The 20,009-nt window shown below is 37.3% G+C and overlaps 1 protein-coding gene across 1 annotated transcript in view; it reads right to left on the bottom strand.

The window, feature by feature from the left end:
- Nucleotides 1-10,209: 10,209 nt before the first annotated feature.
- Nucleotides 10,210-20,009, bottom strand: part of LOC148905681 (hemicentin-1-like) — a 160,891-nt gene continuing 151,091 nt past the window's right edge. Inside the window, exons 8-18 of the mRNA XM_089040603.1 lie at nt 19,048-19,323; nt 17,877-18,137; nt 14,517-14,780; nt 13,975-14,271; nt 13,742-13,857; nt 13,551-13,609; nt 13,140-13,285; nt 12,736-12,867; nt 12,624-12,648; nt 12,517-12,547; nt 10,210-11,049 (exon numbers count right to left, since the gene is read on the bottom strand). Coding sequence (XP_088896729.1) covers nt 10,612-11,049; nt 12,517-12,547; nt 12,624-12,648; nt 12,736-12,867; nt 13,140-13,285; nt 13,551-13,609; nt 13,742-13,857; nt 13,975-14,271; nt 14,517-14,780; nt 17,877-18,137; nt 19,048-19,323 — 2,045 coding nt within the window. The 3' untranslated portion in view covers nt 10,210-10,611. The remainder of the gene's footprint in view (nt 11,050-12,516; nt 12,548-12,623; nt 12,649-12,735; nt 12,868-13,139; nt 13,286-13,550; nt 13,610-13,741; nt 13,858-13,974; nt 14,272-14,516; nt 14,781-17,876; nt 18,138-19,047; nt 19,324-20,009) is intronic.

Below are 20,009 nucleotides of genomic sequence, written 5' to 3'. Positions count from 1 at the left end.
TGCACTAAACGTCCGTTACACTGCAAGTTAACTATCAATTTGACTGCAACTTGGATAATCAGTGGATCAGCTTTGAAAAATGTCCTCATATTCTGTACCCTACTGAAACAATTAGTTTAAATTATCATATTGACAACATCACAACCCCTTATATCTCTTTGATCCCTGCTTGCAATATTGTCACCCTATGCTTCATACTTGCAGTATAACGAGCTCTCGATAAATTTAGTTATAAATCAAATGCTAAGCATTAGAAGTCGTTAAATGCACGTTAAAAACGTAATCAATAATAAATCAATACAGTGATAATATCACTTAAAACATATAACGAACTTAGAATTTTATTACTAATAGACAATAATAACTCTTAAAAGAATATAGATATTCGTATAATTATTTTACTATATTGATGTAATACACTAAAAAAAACACTTATAGAATATATTTTATAGCGAATTTTCTTTCAATTTTAGAAATAGTTTAGAAGTTTTCTTTGTATAAAACTTACACCGAAATTCAATATTCTAAAATAGAAAAAAAAAGATATATAGAAACACATTGAAATATTTAAAGCTTCACCTCTAACATAAATCATACAAGTTTAATTCTTTCAAATGCACCATTATACATCATGATATTCAGTAATTTCTAATGTAAAGATGACAAGACTTAAACATTATGTAATGCTTTTGTTAAATATATTTTATTATGCATTACAAGATTATCACTATAGGCCACAACACTTAAAACACTTAAATTTTACCAGGCCTCCTCATGTAGCGAAAAGTTTGCCATCTTAGTAAAATGAACAAATATAATGGCATTGCATCACTGCAAATTACAGGCTGCAAATAACATACTATACTACTAAGAACATTCAATACACTATATGAAAAGCAACTTCCATTTCCATCCTGTTTTATTTCCTATTCTTTAATTCATCCACCCATTTAACACCTAATGTATATTTTCACTCACAGCATGAATAGTACCTATCATGTGATAGTCACATTGGTTATACCTATCTGTATTGCTATCACTTTTCTACCAATCTACCATGAGATTAACAATATTCTACCAATCCACTAATCTCATCTACTAGTGATAACTTTAGCAATATTCCACCAATCTACTACTCTCATTTACTAGTGATGAGTTTAATGTTCTGCAAATCTAGATACTTGTATTTCAACAGATAATAGCATAGCCGTTTTTTTTTTCTTTTTTTGCTTAGTACAACTTATGTACTGTTGTATCTGTGCAACAAGTTCAATGAAATTGGGGCTCATTGCATTTTAATAGAGTTTTTGCACCATCACGTGACGCAATCTATCGTGTTAGTGCAAAAACTGACGTACGTTGAGCTAAGGGTTACTATATATCATGAACCCATGCATGCATGTATTATGAATATTATGTTATTATCTTATGTTTATCCTATATATATTATGTTATTTCATGATTCCCAAATTGAAGATTGAGAAATGCACTAAATGTATCTGCTACAATAACCGCATTTAACTGATTTTATCGAAATATACGCTCTTCCTAGAAAGGTAGACCTGTCTTGCTTGCTTGAAGCTGGCTGTTTGCCTGTGCCATTGCTTGCAGTACCAATGCGAGGTGTTTTGCTTTCAAGCTAAACAAGATAAAAGCGGACGGGGGAGGTCTTTTCTTTCCTTGAATGCTCATTATTAACAAGGATAGCTGCATGTTAACTGTTAAAAGTGCATCATTTAGTCCAACCCAGCTTATCAGTGTAGACAGCCTAACCTATTTTCTTGTATTATAGCAATACCTTTATAACTAAGGCATTGCTGCATAGGTCACTATCCCCAACCTGTAGATTATATTTGTAGATGATGCAGTTGTTAATTGCTGCGAGCCGAAAGGCGAGCAGCAACACTAATCTTTGCTTACGGGAAGCCTGTGTCAAATGCCAAAAAAAATCGATTAGTGTCTGTCATTCTGTGAGCATTTGCGAAGCATGCAGTCTATATGATCAGCGGTATTTGTCATCGCTGTACAAGAGCTACTGAATGCACACCAAGCACTTGGTTCAACAAAGTCATTGACATTAATGCATGTGAAGTATAAAAAGAGCTTTTTCATCTTCTTCTAAGTTGTCAGATGCATTGCGCTCTTTTAGTTTGTACCTTGCGGGGTTACATCATTGATTTCTAGATCCTCAGTTCTGGGTAGACTGTGTTCTGTGTTTTTTTACGAGAGCAAACAAAGTCATTGATATTGACACATTTGAACTATAAAAGAAAGTTTTCAGGTCATCTTCACAGTTTTTAGCATTTGCTAAAAATATATAAACGCAATTTATATTTATCCTGAAGGATATTATTAGAATAGTATTAGCACGATATACTTCGTTTGTTATCCCTGCGTATACATCTAACTATTTTCAAAGTTTCAAATGTTTGCGCAGAGATAAAAAATATATATTTGTATGTTATCGATAGTCGATTTCCATAGCAGGTATTGGCACCATGGCAACTAATAACTGAACCTTTTTAACAACCCTGATCCCATGGTCACACTTAGCAACAGATCCTGAGAACGTGACCTGTCTCGCACAGGATACGATTGATCCAGGGACATCTTGCAAATTATGAAACAAGTGAGTGGCTGTCGTAACATATTCCGGCGGACGATTTGTGACCCTTGTCATCTCTAGCGCTAGTAATGTAATGACAATCGAATGTTGCATAATATACAAATACATATTATTGATTTTCTATCACCACGTCACTGTCCTTGGGACACTAAATATATCATATTATAAATTTGTTGCTCTTTTACTCTATGCTCAAGAATTGTCCTAACCAAATTAAATATGATTTCGGAATAAAACGTTTCTGGCATTGAACTTAAAATCGAAAGAGGAACAAGTTTTATCAATGAAATATTCAGCTGAATTATGTAATCACTATAAAAATGAATAAATAATCAGCATGATAACTTTTGGTGTTCTTTTTTATTACATGTTTTACGTGTGACCGCTTCTTGATTGTAAAAAAAAAACCGGAAGTAAAATGCAAGACTCACGGGGTGTGCGGTTGGGAAGTATGTGGTAACGAACCAAAAACACTTGGAGAGGGAGGGAGAGGACTTGTTTTGGATCCCTTTTCTCGTGTTCAGGCCCGCTCGGATGCAAGCATAACTGACGGCACATAAGTTTTCGCTAAAAAAGCCCAAAAAAACCCTCCTTATAGAAAATTTATTATCAAAAATCCTTTAAATTATTGAAGATTAGATGTAAGTACGACGTTCTGTATACTTTTTTTGTTTTCGGAGTCAAAATATCTGGATAAATTCGCGGCTTTCTCTCGTCAAAGTTTGAATTTTCCACAGGAAGCCCGTGAAGTTGCCTACCTTGTTTGTATATTGTATAGTAGAAAAACAAAATTGTTACCAAGGGGGGTAGGGGAGATGACAAAAAATCCAAGACACCATTTAGTATTTCCTTCATTTATTAGAGTGGTTAGCCTGTGGTTTGATTTGTATCCATACTCGTGTCGCGTCTCATGCACAGCATTTAAACAAACAAATGATACTTAATGAATGACACGCGGTCTGATGTGGAAAAACGTTACGCCAAAGTGGACTAATTGGTCAAGTAAACCAGAGTTTGTGGCTGCCAAATACATTAGGATAGCAAATATTTGGAACTGTTTCACGCGCGGTGATACGAAATTTATCTTCGAGTGTTGAAAAGATCTCTCACAAGTGAGCGCAGCGAACGAGTGAGATTTTCAACACGAGAAGATAAATTTCGTATCTCCAAGCGCCCATGTAATATTCTGTTTATTATATAATTATCAATGAAGTATGTTTTGGCTTTTTCAGGCAATTCTTTCCGTGTATTTTTGAATAGCCATCGCAATGGTGTTATTTTCACACGTAGAAAAAAAATAACATGTTATTTTCACGTGTGAAGATATCAGTTTTTCGAAATAGAAAAAAATAGATATTTCATTGGTAATTATATAATAATACTGAATATTGACCTTTCAGTGAACTGATAATAGCCGAGGACATTTTTTTTTTGTTCATTTGTGCCCATTAGTTCGACCTCTTTCGCACTCAGTAGAATACACCGAAGTAGTGACATCATTCAATCCTAAGGCAATTATTTATTTTCATGGAGAAAAAAACACACCACCGCTACATTCAACGTTCTCGACTCGCAGATAAATCCTATCACAGCCCATCATCATACTTGACACGGGTACAAAGGGTTTGACAGGCGGATAAACGAAGCGGACGTTGCACTATAAACAAATCAGACCACACCTCGAGAACTAGTTCGAGACTTTTAAGCTTCGGCCTTCGGTCTTGAATTTTCATGAAAGCCCTCGCCCTATGATTTGAACCTTTATGGGGAAACTCTCTTTTACTTCTTGGCATGTTGCTAGAAATGTGGTAGCTAGGTAATAAATTAAAAGGAAGCATAATATATATATTTAGGCACTGCCTAAAAACGGAGCTCCCAATAGGTAATTGGGGAAACCTGTGATGGTATCCCTTACCTCTCATCTGCTTGTAATTTGTTTATATTTTTCATTTTTTTAAACTATGATTTGATGTGAGGTAAATGCTAAATAAAATAAAAATAAAAATAGCAGAGGGAACCCAATTTAGATAAAACTGAAAGAGGAAAATAAAAATCCATTGGGCAAAAAATCTTCCATTTTTTCTCTCCATCGAGATGAAGACAATGTCCCCCATAAGGGAAAACATGAAGTGAAAAAATGAAATGGCAATGCACTACATCTTTTTCTTCGCACCAGTCTTTGTTTTCGATCTTAGTACTGTCCCACTTAGGAATTTTGTCACATGTACACAGCCCACTACTGTCCACCCCAGGGGCTAGTTTTGTTCTTGAAAAGTTCTTCGACAAAGTTTTTCATGGCCAAACATTTTTACGCTTTGAATTCCTTGTTAATTTTACTTGAAAAACGAAAGATAAGTACAGATAATCCAATAAAATTTCAAGTTTAGTGAAATTTACCTTGGATGTCTTTTATTAAAATCCAAATTTCGGAGATTTCCTATCTGTTTATGGACAAATGAACACGGCATATAAAGACAGACTAGAAAACTGCTTAAAAGAAAAGGTGAGCAAAACCTAAGCTTACTTTTACTTCTTTTACTATACATGACAATGTTTGGTTATCCATGAAGAGTTTAGGTTTTTGTAAGAACCGTATTTTTACCGCAATGAAATTAAGAAAATAAATGATTAGGTTGCATCAGCGAGAGAAAATTGGCTGGAGATCATGAACTAACTAAACTTCTGAAATGAAGGCCCTGAACGTTAAAACCAAATGTGCTCAAAATAGTTTTCTTATCCTAATTCTTAATTAAAATATTTTTATTCCTTTTCTATAAGCCTTAACTACTTTTCCATAAGCTTGAAAACATAAACTGTAAATACTAGGTTTTGAGATTCGATTTTAATTCGATTTTTTTTAAATCTGTTTTTATTAGGGAGAAAGGTACGGAACTGAATCACGAACGACCGAAACGTTTTCGAAAAACAAAGTCTACATGATTTAGATAAAGCTAAGGTAAGTTAAGATAAATTTCATCCAGCATTAAAATCGATTAAGCTTATCTATACAAATATTAAAAGTTTTGAGAGAAATCCTTCGATTTGTCGATAACAATTCTTATCAAAAATCAGTATTACATAATATATTATTGTTTGCTAAAAACACACACCTGACTTCCTGCAGAACACTTCTTGATCCATCTTTGACTACATGAATAATAACGCCGCTTAATAACGCCATTATAACGCGCTTCAGCTGCTAACCAAAAAATCGTGATATCATTTCCCGTTAATGGATTGGACCAATAAGCATCCCATTCATTTCAGGCGCAGTAGTTTAGATCGATCTGAGCCGCAATCGGTTCAGGCGCAATGAAATAAGATTTTATGTCACTTCTTGTCTGTTGCACGGACCAATCAGAATCGCTTCAGGCGCAATGCAAATGAGCTATGGCGTCATTTCCTGCTGATCGAATGGACCAATCAGGACGGCGAACGGTTCAGGCGCGTTTCAGGGGCATTTCATAATCATCAGGCACAAAAACCGGGGTCGAACGGTGCGTACCATACTACTAATGTAGTATATAGTCTGACTTCACCTTTCGCTTTTTATCAGCGGAATCATTTCACTGGCCGCCTTGTTTTCTCTTTTTGCTTGACTGAAAACTTTCTGTTTTGATTCCGAACTCTTCTTCCTTTATAATACTGAATCCGCGTTTTTTTCCCTTTCAATATCGTTGGAAACTAGAAAATACCTACCTTTCTTCTGTACTGTTTCTTACAACGCAAGACTAAAACACTTAGCGCTTCTACCTTAATCTACTGGCATGAGTACCTGAATATGGTCCTCTTCTTTAAAATGACGCATGGTTTAGCACATGTGAAACCCTCTGTACTACCTGAAGTACGCATAAGCAGACCAAAAAGATCATCAAACAGCAAAGTAGTCAAGTACTTGGTCAGTCCTTTCAAAACAGTGACGTGCCAGAAGTCCTTTCTTATCAGAGCAACAAGAATATGCAACACACTTGCTGATGAACTAAACCTATATGTGAATAATCTGAACTCTTTCAAAACGACTATGCTGAAATATTAGCGGAACTCCTGCGCGGAGCACCATACTTAAAATACTGGTAAACAATGTTGATTTTTCATGGCTTGACTGACGTCACTTCCGTCCGTTTAATGCTAAATGAAATATAAAAAGGAGAGCATATTACAAAGAATATTTGCGTTTTATTTAGCTCTATAAATCATAAAGAATTCGTTTTTTCAGTATTCAACTATCGTATGTTTTTCGTTCAAGAAAAAGCAACTTCGTTCACCTCATATATCTATCGCGCGGTCCTATCGGCAAGCAAAAGAAGACTTTCATTCGATATACACAATAAAGTATAAAGATAAAAAAGACTAGAGATACCACACGAGATCCCCAGATACCCATGGCAAATTGTCGCAACCGACTTAAATTATTCACCTGGAACAACACGAACTATCTAATCGTGGTAGATTACTACAGCCGCTATTGGGAGATCTCATCTCTTACTAGTTACACAAGTACAAGCATCATTCGCAAAATGAATTCCTACTTCTCTAGACATGGAGTCAGAAAGCGACCGTGCAAATTCATACAAATACTGTAATTGTCTTATGCCTCGTGTGTTAAGTGTGCTTTATTCACTCTCAATGTCATAATCTTACAGGTCTTATATATAGAAGACTAAGATATAGAATTACAATCATGTGATAATGTAACGCAATATGGTGCAACTCCCCTTTGAAGAATGAGAGTGAAAACTGAAACAATGTTAATGGCTTATCTAAAATGTCTCTAAAGCTTGTAATGTTTGTGTTGTATGTTAATGTTCGTAGCGGGAGGTTTCTGGTCTCTTAAGGGCACCCTTGGGCGTTTGTTTTCCCTTGAACTGGTGTCTCCTGTTCCTCCTGTAATCGCCTCCGTCCTCTGTCTTGATTGTCACCTGGTGCTAGAGGCTCTAGTTCCTTGGCAACCTTGTCATACTGTGCCTTTTGGGTAAGTTGCTTTTTTTGAAGGCGTAGCTGGACTTCGCTGTGGCTTGGGCTTTGTGTTATCAGGTTTCGTGTTCAGCATGGAGCGTAGACGTCTTCCCATTTAGAGCTGGGCTGGTGTCTTGAAATTGTTGATTGGTGTATTCCGTTGTTGAAGTAGTGCCAGATGTGGGTCTTTCCCGCAGAGCTTAGCCTTCTCTAGCATGAGCTTTGCCGTTTGGACGTTTTTCTCAGCAAGACCATTCGATTTCGGGTACTTCGGACTTGAAGTCACACGTTTGAAATTCCACGAATCTGAAAAGCTGGCAAACTCGGACGAGCTGTATTGTGGGCCGTTGTCAGACTTCACTATCTCTGGGATTTTGAACACTTTTTTTTAAATTATACTAATGAATAAATGCGCCAATGACCATCATTTAAGTTACCTTGTACTAGTACTTGATGACGTATGTATCAGTCAATTCCAAGGGTATGTGTGTATGTGTATGTGTGTGCGGCGTAGCGCGGAGGTTCTGGTCCATTTTTTTGATGTTATGTCGTTGGGGTGGAGCTGAGTCTCTGCGCGTTGCCGTGTATGCATGCATGCATGTATATATACATATATACTCCATTTTTCTCATAGTTTTTGTTCTCTTTGTATGTACTGGGAAGCCTGCTCGGTAAGGGAAGCTCATTTCCTGTTTCAGGTTCTCCCTATAGCATTTTTTTCTTTCTGCTGTATAACCATTAAAGTAAGTAAAGTGAAGTAAAGTAATTATTATAATAATTAGATATGGAGATAAACACACAGGATCGTTTGTAAATACGACGCAAGTGTCATGTCGGTCGGGAGCTTTTGCCTCCATACTTCTTCCAGATTCGCATATGTTTCCCCCAAAAGGACATGGTGGTTTACCATAAGGAAACGCGCAAAGGAAAAAATACATTGAAGAAGACAGGGTCATCACCTAACACAGATTATGAGGGTGGGTCGGGAGGACTACAAAGCAAACAGTTGTGCTCTTGAACGATTTATTGCGAAGAGTGGTAGATAATCTATGCGGAGAATATTTAAATAGTCCGTGGACCAATACTCGCAGACAGGGTTTATCATAACAATGGATTGTATTGATAATGTAATATATCAAGAGAGCATAAACAACAGAAGGAAACTTCTTAATAACGCGCGCGCCATGTAAATTCCCTGTTGGGCTATTGTTAGCCACCGGATGCAGTTTAAATTTTGCCTTACCCCACTCCCGTGTGTAAATGGCACGCGCGTTATTAAGAGGTTTCCTTCTCTTATTTATGTTTTACACAATATTTTTCAATCTCATTAATAATTCATGAGGTCAATGACCAATGGCGACTTTGCATTGTGGTCACGTGCACGCACTCTTGATACTGGATCAAGACACTGATCAAGACACTGATCAAAACACTGACGAATAAATGAATTATTGGGAAGGAATATTTAGTCTCACGAGATTCAAGAACAAATGAAGTCAGTTCAAAAACTCGTGCTTCGTGTATGATCAGGGCATCCAAACACCTTGAAACAATAAAAGCATCTGTTTCATGGTATTTGGATGCCCTGATCAAACACTCGCACTCGTTTTTGATCTATTGCATAAACTCGAGGCGTAGCCGAGCGTTTGTATATCGGATACAACATGGACACAAATATTGTATATTGCTTAAAAAATTTTTAGGTTAGTTCCTTTGTGTTTCACTAAAAAAATTTAAGATAAAAGTGGCCAAAAAAATCCAAGTTTATGCAAATAATAATGATTCTGCATCAGAATTATAAACCTCTTCACGGTCATGATTTCTGTTGTGCTTTCCTCATGAATTATTAATGAGTTCGTTGAATATCGTTGCAACACGCCACTTATATTGTATATATTACTTTTTTAGTTATCTGGAGGTCACGCTATACTAGGTTTCGATTCACTTCATGGATATATGTAACTTGGGACTTCTTAGCTTAAAGATATTGCGCAGAACGATTAAACAAATCATGCATTAGTTCACTACATTATCTACACTAAATTTGGAATGCAAAACTGTGATATTTTCTTTTAGTGTTAAGCCTTCAACAATTACCAGACGGCAGCAAGAATTAAGCAAGAATAAGCCTTTTCATAGTTTAAGAATCGATTCCACTGCGCATGCGATTTTATCCCGAATTTCACACCTTCTTTTGTCTAAACCTTCTTTTGTTCTTAATTAAACAAAAGAAGGTGAGAAATTCGGGAAAAAAATCGCATGCGCAGTGGAATCGATTCTTAAACTGTGAAAAGGCTTATTAGAACAGGATAAAAACAAAGCTGGTTATATATGAGGCATACCAATCAATGGCCTGTTCATTTTTCTGATTATAAAAACTCGTCTAGCTTACGGGTCTTCAGTAATCTTCAAGTGAACGTCCATCTAGAAGAACAGTTCAATAATCAGTTATGGCTGCTGCCATTATCACTGGCCGAAGACGAATATCGGAGCCTGGTTCTCAAATTAATTAGCTTTGCATCTGCATATGATATATATGTATGATTTACAAGATTATTACAACACTGTCTTTAAGTATGATCAATGTGTCTAACAGAACCGAAGAAAAAAGCAAAATGTAAAACAGATTATGTTGCAAGTGTATCTTTAATAATCGAGAAGTAAAGGTAACGGATACCAGTAATATGTGATACAGATGTCCTGCATAACATTTACCCTGTTAGTAGCATTTTTAAAAGCACAAGGCAATTCCTTATCAATACTGTTCTCGTTTGGTCCTTATTCACTCTTGATTGATAATATTTAATACTTGATTATAACAAGACTAGTCTAGTATGATCAATGTGTCTAAAAGAACCAAAGAAAAGTGAAAAATGTGATAAAAATTGCAAGTGTATCTTTTATGATATAGGAGTGAGTTTGCTATCAGTAATGGTCCAGATGTCCTGCATATCATTTACTCTATTAGTAGCATTTAAAAGCATAAGGCATTGCCTCATCAATACTGTTCTCTTTTGGTCCATATTCACTCAACATTTGCTCAAGTCATCCAGAGACTGGTACTGTGGAGACACACCCTTGTGTTGAAGGGCCTGGTACTCTCCTGTACGTGTTGGGATTCCTGTGGATGGCACTACTGCACTCTTAGGGGACAGCCGTGTTGAAGGACTCAGTGAATCGTAGTTACCAGTACAATGTTGGATGGTCTGATAGGTGACTGGTGGTGGATTTGAAACAGCCTTTGTCTGTCCATGTTGATCTGCACTTTCATACTGAGGCATGGGGATTTTCGTCCGTATACCAGAATGTGGTTGGGACGGCTGTGTTCTTGTTGACACCGCTTCATATTCAGGGATGCCTGCATTACTCGTCGATAATCCTCGCCTTCCTATTGGTTCATATTCTGGCACATTTGGTGTTTCTATATCTGTGGCATTAAAACTTGTCTCTTGAAGTGAGATGTCGTTCTTTGTTCGTAAGGAAGAATAATATTAATGAGTGAATAGACAGAGAAGAAACACTCAGCATCATTAAGGCATGGCTCTCAGATGAAAAACTGATTAGCTATATCATAGCCAGTTTTCTACGAATCTTCCCCAAACTTGGCAAGTTAATGTCTTTTGTGAAAAGAAGGAATCTTAGAGCCTTGGTTACCATGGAAACTAAGTCACGTGGCCACAAGGCCGCCATCTTGGATTTTTAAACAAGCCATTTGTAAACGTACCGAAACATCTTTAAAAGTCATGAAAATGCAGATTACTATTCATATTTACAATGCCTATATGGATCTAATTGGATATCTTGGAAATTTTTTTAAGTTTAATTTTTAGAATATTTTCTAGTTTTTCCAAAAAATTCAGTAAAAATATTCTAAAAATTAAACTTAATATAATTTCCAAGATATCTAATTCGATCCATATAGGTATTGCAAATATCAAAAGGAATATGGATTTTCAGGACTTTTGAAGTAGTTTCAATACGATTACAAACGATTTTTTTTAATTCCAAGATGGCGGCCTTGTGGTCACGTGACCTGGTTTCCATGGTAACAGATATGCGGTAACTGCTTGCCTTGAAGAATTACTACTACGAGCCAAATTTGGGAAAGATTCGAATTCATAGTAAACTGTCAAAGATATGAATAAATAACTGATTTTCCATCACTTCCTCAAAAGAGCCATGCCTTAATGGTACTGAGCAAATATATACTTAATCTCAATAAAGTTAGTCACCAAAAACCTAGAAAGCTGAGATAACTGAGGATCATATGGAAGTAAAGCTTTTTTGATATAAACTGCAGCTTGCAGGATGCTCAGGAGTGGTGAGACTGTAACTGGTAAAAGATGTGCAAGTCCATCAACAGTTAACAAGCGGTTGAAACATGTAAAATGTGTCTACCCATAATCCTTGTCGGCCTCAGCTTTATAGCTTTTCAGGTGAATAATTTTATTTAAATAAATATATAACGCACGAAGAAATAAAATGCAACAAAGATTGAACGAATGGATGGACGAACGGATGGAGGGAGGGATGGATGGATGGACGGACGGATGGATGGATGGAGGAAGGGATGGAGGGAGGGATGGAGGGAGGGATGGAGGGAGGGATGGAGGGAGGGATGGATGGATTGATGGAGGAAGGGATGGAGGGAGGGAGGGAGGGAGGTAGGGATAGATGGATGGTTGGAAGGAAAGGAAGGGAGGAGGGAGGGATGGAGGGAGGGAGGGAGGGAGGGATGGAGGGAGGGAGGCATGGATGGATGGATGGAAGGATGGATGGATGGATGGATGGATGGATATATGGATGGATGGATGGATGATGGATGAAAGAATGAATGAATAAACATGGATAGCTGAATCAAAATTCCATGCGCAATATCAATGATACGTAGATAATATTAGATAATGTGGTATGATTTACATATATAACATTACCATTTGTCCTATCTTGTCACTTGTGTTCGATCTGCAAAAGGGGATATTAACATTTAATTGTTTTAATCAGACCTTTTATCATCTAAATGTCTCAGATTGGTACCTACGTTTTCCCAGAATTTCCTTTTGAATCTAAAATCAGGAAAAATATCGTTAAAATGTTAATCCTATCTGTACCCTTATGTTCTTTGTCTTTGCACCCAAAATATTGTATCTTACTTTTTCTACGTAACCACAGGAATCGCACTATAAGTATGATGATAAGGAAAATCGACAAACCAAACAGGGCTCCAAGAACTGCCAGCAGTGTCTTGTTGTCCCCTTTACATGGAATCGGCGTATTTTGTTGATCTGCGGAATACGGAATTATTTCTGTTATCACAGTACAATACAGATATGGTCCCACAGATGTTTACCACTGTTTTGATTGCTACACGCTATCGAGACCGGCAACTGTCGCGAAAGCGAAATAAGGCATTAGGCTGCCGCAAACATGTCAAATAAATCGTAGGTACATCACGATTACCTTGGTAAGCAAGTAGCAATGAAATCAGTGATAATACAAAAGTAAAAAAAGCCCCTTGCCTTCCCCGAGTCGAATCCAAGCTACTAAACCATCTTACCATTTGATTTCTGAATGCTGTTGTAGTCTATCTGTAAGCCATTGATTTCTTCTCCGTGTCTTTTGATATAATCTCTCAAAGGCAGCAGTGGATCAGGTACTTGACCGATGACTTCGAGCTCAAACCGGACTATGATGCTTCCCTTACTATTGTAATGAAAGTCGTAAAGATAAAAAGAATACAGCTTTGCTCAAGTTAACCCATAACATATTGAAATCACTCATGTGGGGGGAGATATCGTGTGGATTTTCCGTTATCTGCAAGGTTATCCTGTGCTCAAATTCAGTAAGGAGAGAGGATCTATAGCACAGACCCTGGCGAGCTGCTCTACTGTTACTTTTGCGGCGGTCCTTAGCGATTATAAGTGCAGTTACTGAAATTATAGGCACTATATGTTTGAAGAATACTTACATGAAATCCTTTATGTTTACGGCAACCAAATATGGTACACCTAAGTATGCAGCTTCTAACTAGAAATCAATAAAATAAATTAATGAAAACAATGACCCTGCAGTGAACGAACGAACAAATAAAACGAACGAACTAACGAACGAAAGAACGAACAAACGAACGAACGAACGAAAATGACAATAGCTACTTACTATTTTGATGCTCTTCTGCTTAAGATCATTGTAGGCTGCTGACTTTACATCATTAAGGTAATCCTGCCATTCTTGGTTTGTTATTCTAAACTGCCCGGTAAATGCTTCCTTGAAAACTAAAGTAGAAACGAAAAACGGTCAAATATGGCATAATGGGTGATAGCAAATTCGTCTGATCAGGACTGGATCAGCTCAAGCTAGTGACATTTGTAACTCTTATTGAGATTACTCACGTATTGGTCGTCTGTAAAAATACAATGTCCTTTCTCGTATACCAACGCTATTTTCAGCTTTACATTCAATTCTAGCACTGTCCACATCATTCTGGATGATAACCATCACCAAATACTGTTTTCCATTTAATCCTGCATCATGGCTGGTGATGGTAGTCAATATATTCGGTGCAGAAGGATTACAAGACAGGGATGTGTTACTGGGATATGCGTTGATACTAAGGTTGAACAATACCAGTGGATTGGACTGACTGTAGCTCTTGTTACTTGATCCAATCACTTCCAGAGGATCTAAGTCTGTTAAGGATGAAACAAAATATAACGTGAAACCATTATAATGACTCTTTCTGGTTACTTGTAAACGCTCACTGCAGCATACAAGTACTTAAGTGATTATACATCACTACCAGTTCAGGTTTTATCTTAGCTTTGCAGGCATGCAGACATGCTGATAAATTGTAGAACCCTTAAAGTGGAAAACAAGAAAACAATATAAGATGCGATTGTGCTTATTGGTGCTCATATACGCGATGCCGACTCACATTGTACGACGATTTCGATCGGGACTGATTGGATAAAGCCAAGATAATTTTTCGCTTCACATTGGTATGTTCCGTTTTGTTTTCGCTTGATACTGTTATATACTAGTATGCCATTTTGTCCATCAGTTAATGTCACCCCTTTATGCTTCCACTTGTAAGTCGCGGGTGGATTGCTGTCACTTTGACAATGTAGGGAAAAACTAGTCCCCTCTTTTAGAATCATTTGTCTTCTCGATGGTAGAATAGTAATGTTGGAAGGTGGATCTGCACAATGTAAATTATCACAATAATTAATACTTCTAAATATAATAAAAATAGAGTCTCTAAAGTTTTAAGAGCATGTTTTCGAGCCGGAAAGATGGAACATAGTAGATAGTAGCGAAGAAAAAAAAAAGAAGAAGATAATATAATATACCAGGATAGACTGCAATGCAATGCAATAGAAAAATGAACCCAAAGTTATTAAGATTGGCTTGGTATATCTTGTTTTTCTGAGGCTCATACCTGTGCCAAATATAGCGTCGTCGGGTTTTACACGGCGAATCCGTATCTTAAAAATTCATATTTTCCCTCCCTTGTCTTTATATCTTATTTGGGTTTTTTCCCGTAATACGGGCTGATATTTTACGAGTTGCGAATGTATTTTTCCGAGTCCCGTAGTAAAACGGGTAAAATATCAGCCCGTATTACGGGAAAAAAAAACCAAATAAGCTATTTATTATACGACATTTAAAATTAATATGCATTTGTCCCTTTTTGAGCGAGTTTATCATTATTTTTTGAGTTTTCAAGGTCCGCACGCTATCTTAGAAAAAACGTAAACACAAGGAAACCAATTAAGTGCCTTTAATCTTATTGGTCAATAGGCAAATTACATGACAACTGACATGAAACTCGTCAAACTAGATATGATCTTCGTAAAATCACACTTCGCATCGATTCAAAATAAGTTTACTAACAATCAAAAGTTTTGAAAAGTTAGAATCATGAAGAAGAATTCTAGCAAAAAAACAAAAAGCTTAGTGAGTTCACTAGTTCTTATAGTTCATCGTCGCTGTGTAATGGATCAATTCTCTTGAATTTCTTCTTATAACTGGGGGATGGTTCAACCACCAAAGCATGATGATCTCTGCCAAAGTTGATAGAACAGTTATTGAAAACAGCTCCATAAAACATGGATTCTGGCTGTTCTGCAGGCTCAAATGGATTGGATGTCAGAGTACTGGAAAGTTGAAGCGGTACTTTACAACTCAAGGCTGAATCCTTCGTTAGTTTTATTCCTTCGATGTGCTCACTTAATTTGGAAGACATAACGTGCTGTTGCTCTGTTAACGCTTCTGAATAACTATCCAAAGACTTTAGGTTTCTCTGGCCAGCCAGGGCGATTATATTCAGAGGCTCTACGTTTTCTTTTCGTAGCGTTGAAATCATGGTTCTTCGTGCCGAGTGGTTGGTAAAACGGCCTTCAATACCGGCGGCTTTGCACACCTCTTTCATGAACTGTGCCAGCGAGTGCTTTCCAAGTGGTTGTCTCATAGTTAATATGGTTGTCTCTTGTACCATATCTCTGATGATGGTTTTTGAATGGCTGCCAAGTGAAACGGAGATTCTGTTTTTTTTATTTCTGGTGGTACATGAGAAATGTACTCCTTGAATAATTTCATTGGACAACGAGGTCCACCAGTTGCAAACATCTTAGGATTGAACGGACGATCCGGGACGAACTCATTTTCGTCTGTTCTAGTTTTGCTTCCGCGTTCCTTAATCCATTCCACGTACTCTCTTTCTCCATCTGTTTTGACTTCAAAGTCGCCGTATCTTACACGATGGTGCTCATCTTGTGCTCTCCAACCCAAGTAAACAGTGTTGTAAAACCAAACTGTACGCAGAAGGACTTGAGGATAATTGTTACCAAGCTGTTGTTTTTGCCATAATATCTGAATATGGTCTGTACTCAGCTCCTGTGCCTTATTTGGTTTCTGGCCTTTCCCACGCCTACGGAGCTCCTTTCTTTTGCAAGCCAAAGCTTCCCGAGAACGGTTGAATTCTCTATCCAGCAAAATGGGTTATTGTTTGCCTTGTTCTCTAAGGAAGCGGTCTATACTACGGAAATAGGAGGTAAGAGTATCTGGTTCAAATTCATCGCCATTTTGCTTGCGTACTTTTACCACAAAACAGGCTAGTAGTTTGTCCAGCTCATTAGGCGGTATCTCTTCAATTTTTCTTGTTTCTTTAATCGTTTTCGCCCACCTGTAGAAGACTTGTAAATCGTTATGTGTCTTTTTTGCAGTGTTTTTGTTCCTGTTTTCTCTTATGAATGTTGATACTTCATCTTACTGTACTTCGACTGTCGTATCCTGCGGGTTTTCAAAAACTTTTGAAAGAAAATCGTCATCTATTTCAAAATTAATGTCTAGGAAATCTAGGTCAGTGCTTGTGTCATAGTGAAGATTTAGGCCAAAATTTGGGTCACTTTCACCCCGAAACATGATGCAAAAAGTTGCCAGCGTATTATGCTAGTTCTGTCCCAGTTAAACAGGTTAAACTGGTACAGGACTAGCATAATACGGTGCCATATTTTGCGAGTTCTCTTGACCTTATAAGGTAAAATTACGTAATAGTCGTATAATAATGAATGTTATTGTTATGATTTTTTCCCTATATCTCTTCCAATCTATAATACTTCTACGAACTCATTTCCTTTATATCCTTCCAATCCTCCATGCTTTATATACACTCTCACGCACTCCTCGACATTTTATCCACCGAAACCTCTTTCCCCTCCCTCCCTTGCTTGAATCCGAATACCTGTGTTTTACATACATATCCGAGATTCTTTGCTTTAAAAATATACAGACAAACAAACGAATATTGGACGGAAGGATTGAACAAAAGATGGACTAATGTTAAATATTGAAAAAATGCTGAGGGCGGTGAATGTGAATGTGTTTAGAGGAACTCAAACTTTTACGTCGGTACTGAACTATCCGGCACAAAGATCGGGAGACACTAGGTTAAACGTCCCAGGGACAACGAGCAGCGATTTCCGCTTCATGTGTACTGTTCAGGAGAAAAAAGAGTTTTTCCTGAGACAAGAATAAAAAATGTATTGTTCCTTGGAACCAGAGGGTGGTCGCTTGAGTAAGTACACAAGATGTAAGAACGGAAAAATGAATTGCTTTGTCCCTGACACCTGACGTATGACGAATTCAAACTAGTTTTAACTCTCGCCACCTTTCACATGATAAACGTTCATAAATCATCTTGTTATGAAAGGATTTGTCCCTGTAAACTGATGTCACATCGGTTCACTGCGTTTTGTTGTCTAGTCTGTCCCGACCTAGAGATTTAAATACTTACATGTAACCATCAATTTTTTGGTAGCGGTAGAATTCCCCAGATCGTTTATGGCAATACACGTGTACTCCCCTGCATCACTTGCTGTGATATTCGAGAGACTTATTGTGTCATTAATTTTACTTTGAATCATCTTTCCTTTGAAAAACCAAGTGTAATATGGTTTGGGATTAGCTTCAGCTTTACATATCATGTTTAGAGCTTCCCCTTCATTTACGGTTGATTTGTTTGGTGAGAACCAGATACGCGCTTGTTCGGGTTTATCTGAAACACATCATTAGCACGAGACATGTTAGTAACTTCTGACCTGCAGCTGAGCTGAGCCGAGTAACGACACAAAATGGCGATAAAATAAAGTTAAGATACACATAGCCATGATATACAATGAATTTTCTTATCATGGACGAGTATTACAAAAATAACATATGGATAAACTAAGCTGGTTGACATGATAAACGTATTATTCAATCTACGATAGATGCATTTTTTCACACGATCTTTATAATAGTTTTGATTTCATGTCAATATTGTAAATGTCTTTATATATAGACTGGTTATTAATTGTAAACAATAAACTTCTTTGAATACTGTACAAAAAACTGTTTTTTCATGGTTATTGCAAAAACCTCAGTATACCGAAACCCATGCGAAAGCGGAAATAGGTATAGAGGGGTTTTACGTTAATCATTGTATTCAGTTTTCCGCATGATTGTCGTTCATGATCAAGACCTTTACTGTTTTATCCATCTCGGCCTACTGCTTCGGTAGATAACACAGCCTTTGTCTTGATAATGTGCGATATCATGCTGAACCCTTATCCAATAATTGTTTTAGTAAATGCTGTTATTTATGCAGTGATGATGTTATGACGATGACAATGATGATGACCACTTTTAAAAACGGTTACACAAGATGGACGCCCAACGATTAATTCTAAACTAGTGCATAGAGACATAGGCGGCACATACCTGTATTCATGCTGAAAATTGACTTAATAACGAGTGCGCACGACATCGCAAACAGGTTTCATTGTTGCAACCTAAACTTTTACTTTACAATTTTCAAACGCGCAACAACACGAAACGAAAACGTGTGTAACTGACATAAAAAATATTTACACAATATATGAAAACTCACTTATATTGATAAAAGAGAAAAATCAACTTCTACTCACACTGAGCATTTAAGGTAAAATTGCACTCCATATCAGCAGAGCAGTTGAACCTATCACGTGCAGCCACTTGGTACTGTCCTCCTTGGTACCGCGTAATCGGTTTGATAGACAAACTGTGCCCCACTTCTCCTAACATGTTGACTGTGTTGTTCTTCCAAGCAAAACCCAAGCGCTCCATTTCAGAACTTTCAAGAAGCAGAACTACTTCAGACCCCTCAACGACTGTTTTATTTGTAATAATCTCGTTGCCAATCTTGCACGTTTTCATCAAAGGGCCTTTGAAAAAGTAACAATACGGGTATTAAAAATGGGGTGGGGGATCAGGGGAATGGTTATTCAGAAGCACTTCTATATGTGTTATATTTTAACACTAATTGTATCCTAAATTATTGGCCGATCCGCGACCAAGCTGTAAATAACTTTATAGGCATGAAGCACAAGTCAAGCACAAATTAAATCGCTTGTTCTTGAACGGTTGAATTAAGCTACACACATCCCGAGAGCCGTGAATTTATATTGAGCAATTCAATTCATTTCGTCGACCACGATGGGGAAGATACCATTTTAAGAACACCGTGTCCTATAGATTAAATTTTTTATTCCAAATATTGTTTCAAACTATTAAAAATATATATAAGAATCTGCAGGTAGTTTTGGAACTGGAACTGTTACCACAGGCTTACTACAACAAGTAGTACGGGGCTTTAGACTCTTCCACAGTTTCTCGCTCGTCCGTTCCGTCTCCACGCTTAGAGACTGTAACGGTACAATGACCGAAAGGACTTATGGGTCCCGAAAACTTGAACCCAGCGTGCTTTGGGAACCAAAATACTCGTCCACAGTCTCTCTCGTTTCAATATTTTGAAGATGGCGGCGAAAACGAGAGAGACTGTGGACGAGTATTTTGGTTCCCAAAGCACGCTGGGTTCAAGTTTTCGTGACCCATAAGTCCTTTCGGTCAT

Source organism: Actinia tenebrosa, unplaced genomic scaffold, assembly GCF_029948245.1.
Source record: "Actinia tenebrosa isolate PJP-AT-01 unplaced genomic scaffold, QUT_ActTen_1.0 PGA_scaffold7__59_contigs__length_16204524, whole genome shotgun sequence".
Lineage (NCBI taxonomy): Eukaryota > Metazoa > Cnidaria > Anthozoa > Actiniaria > Actiniidae > Actinia > Actinia tenebrosa.
This window is presented reverse-complemented; position numbering and strand designations above follow the sequence as displayed.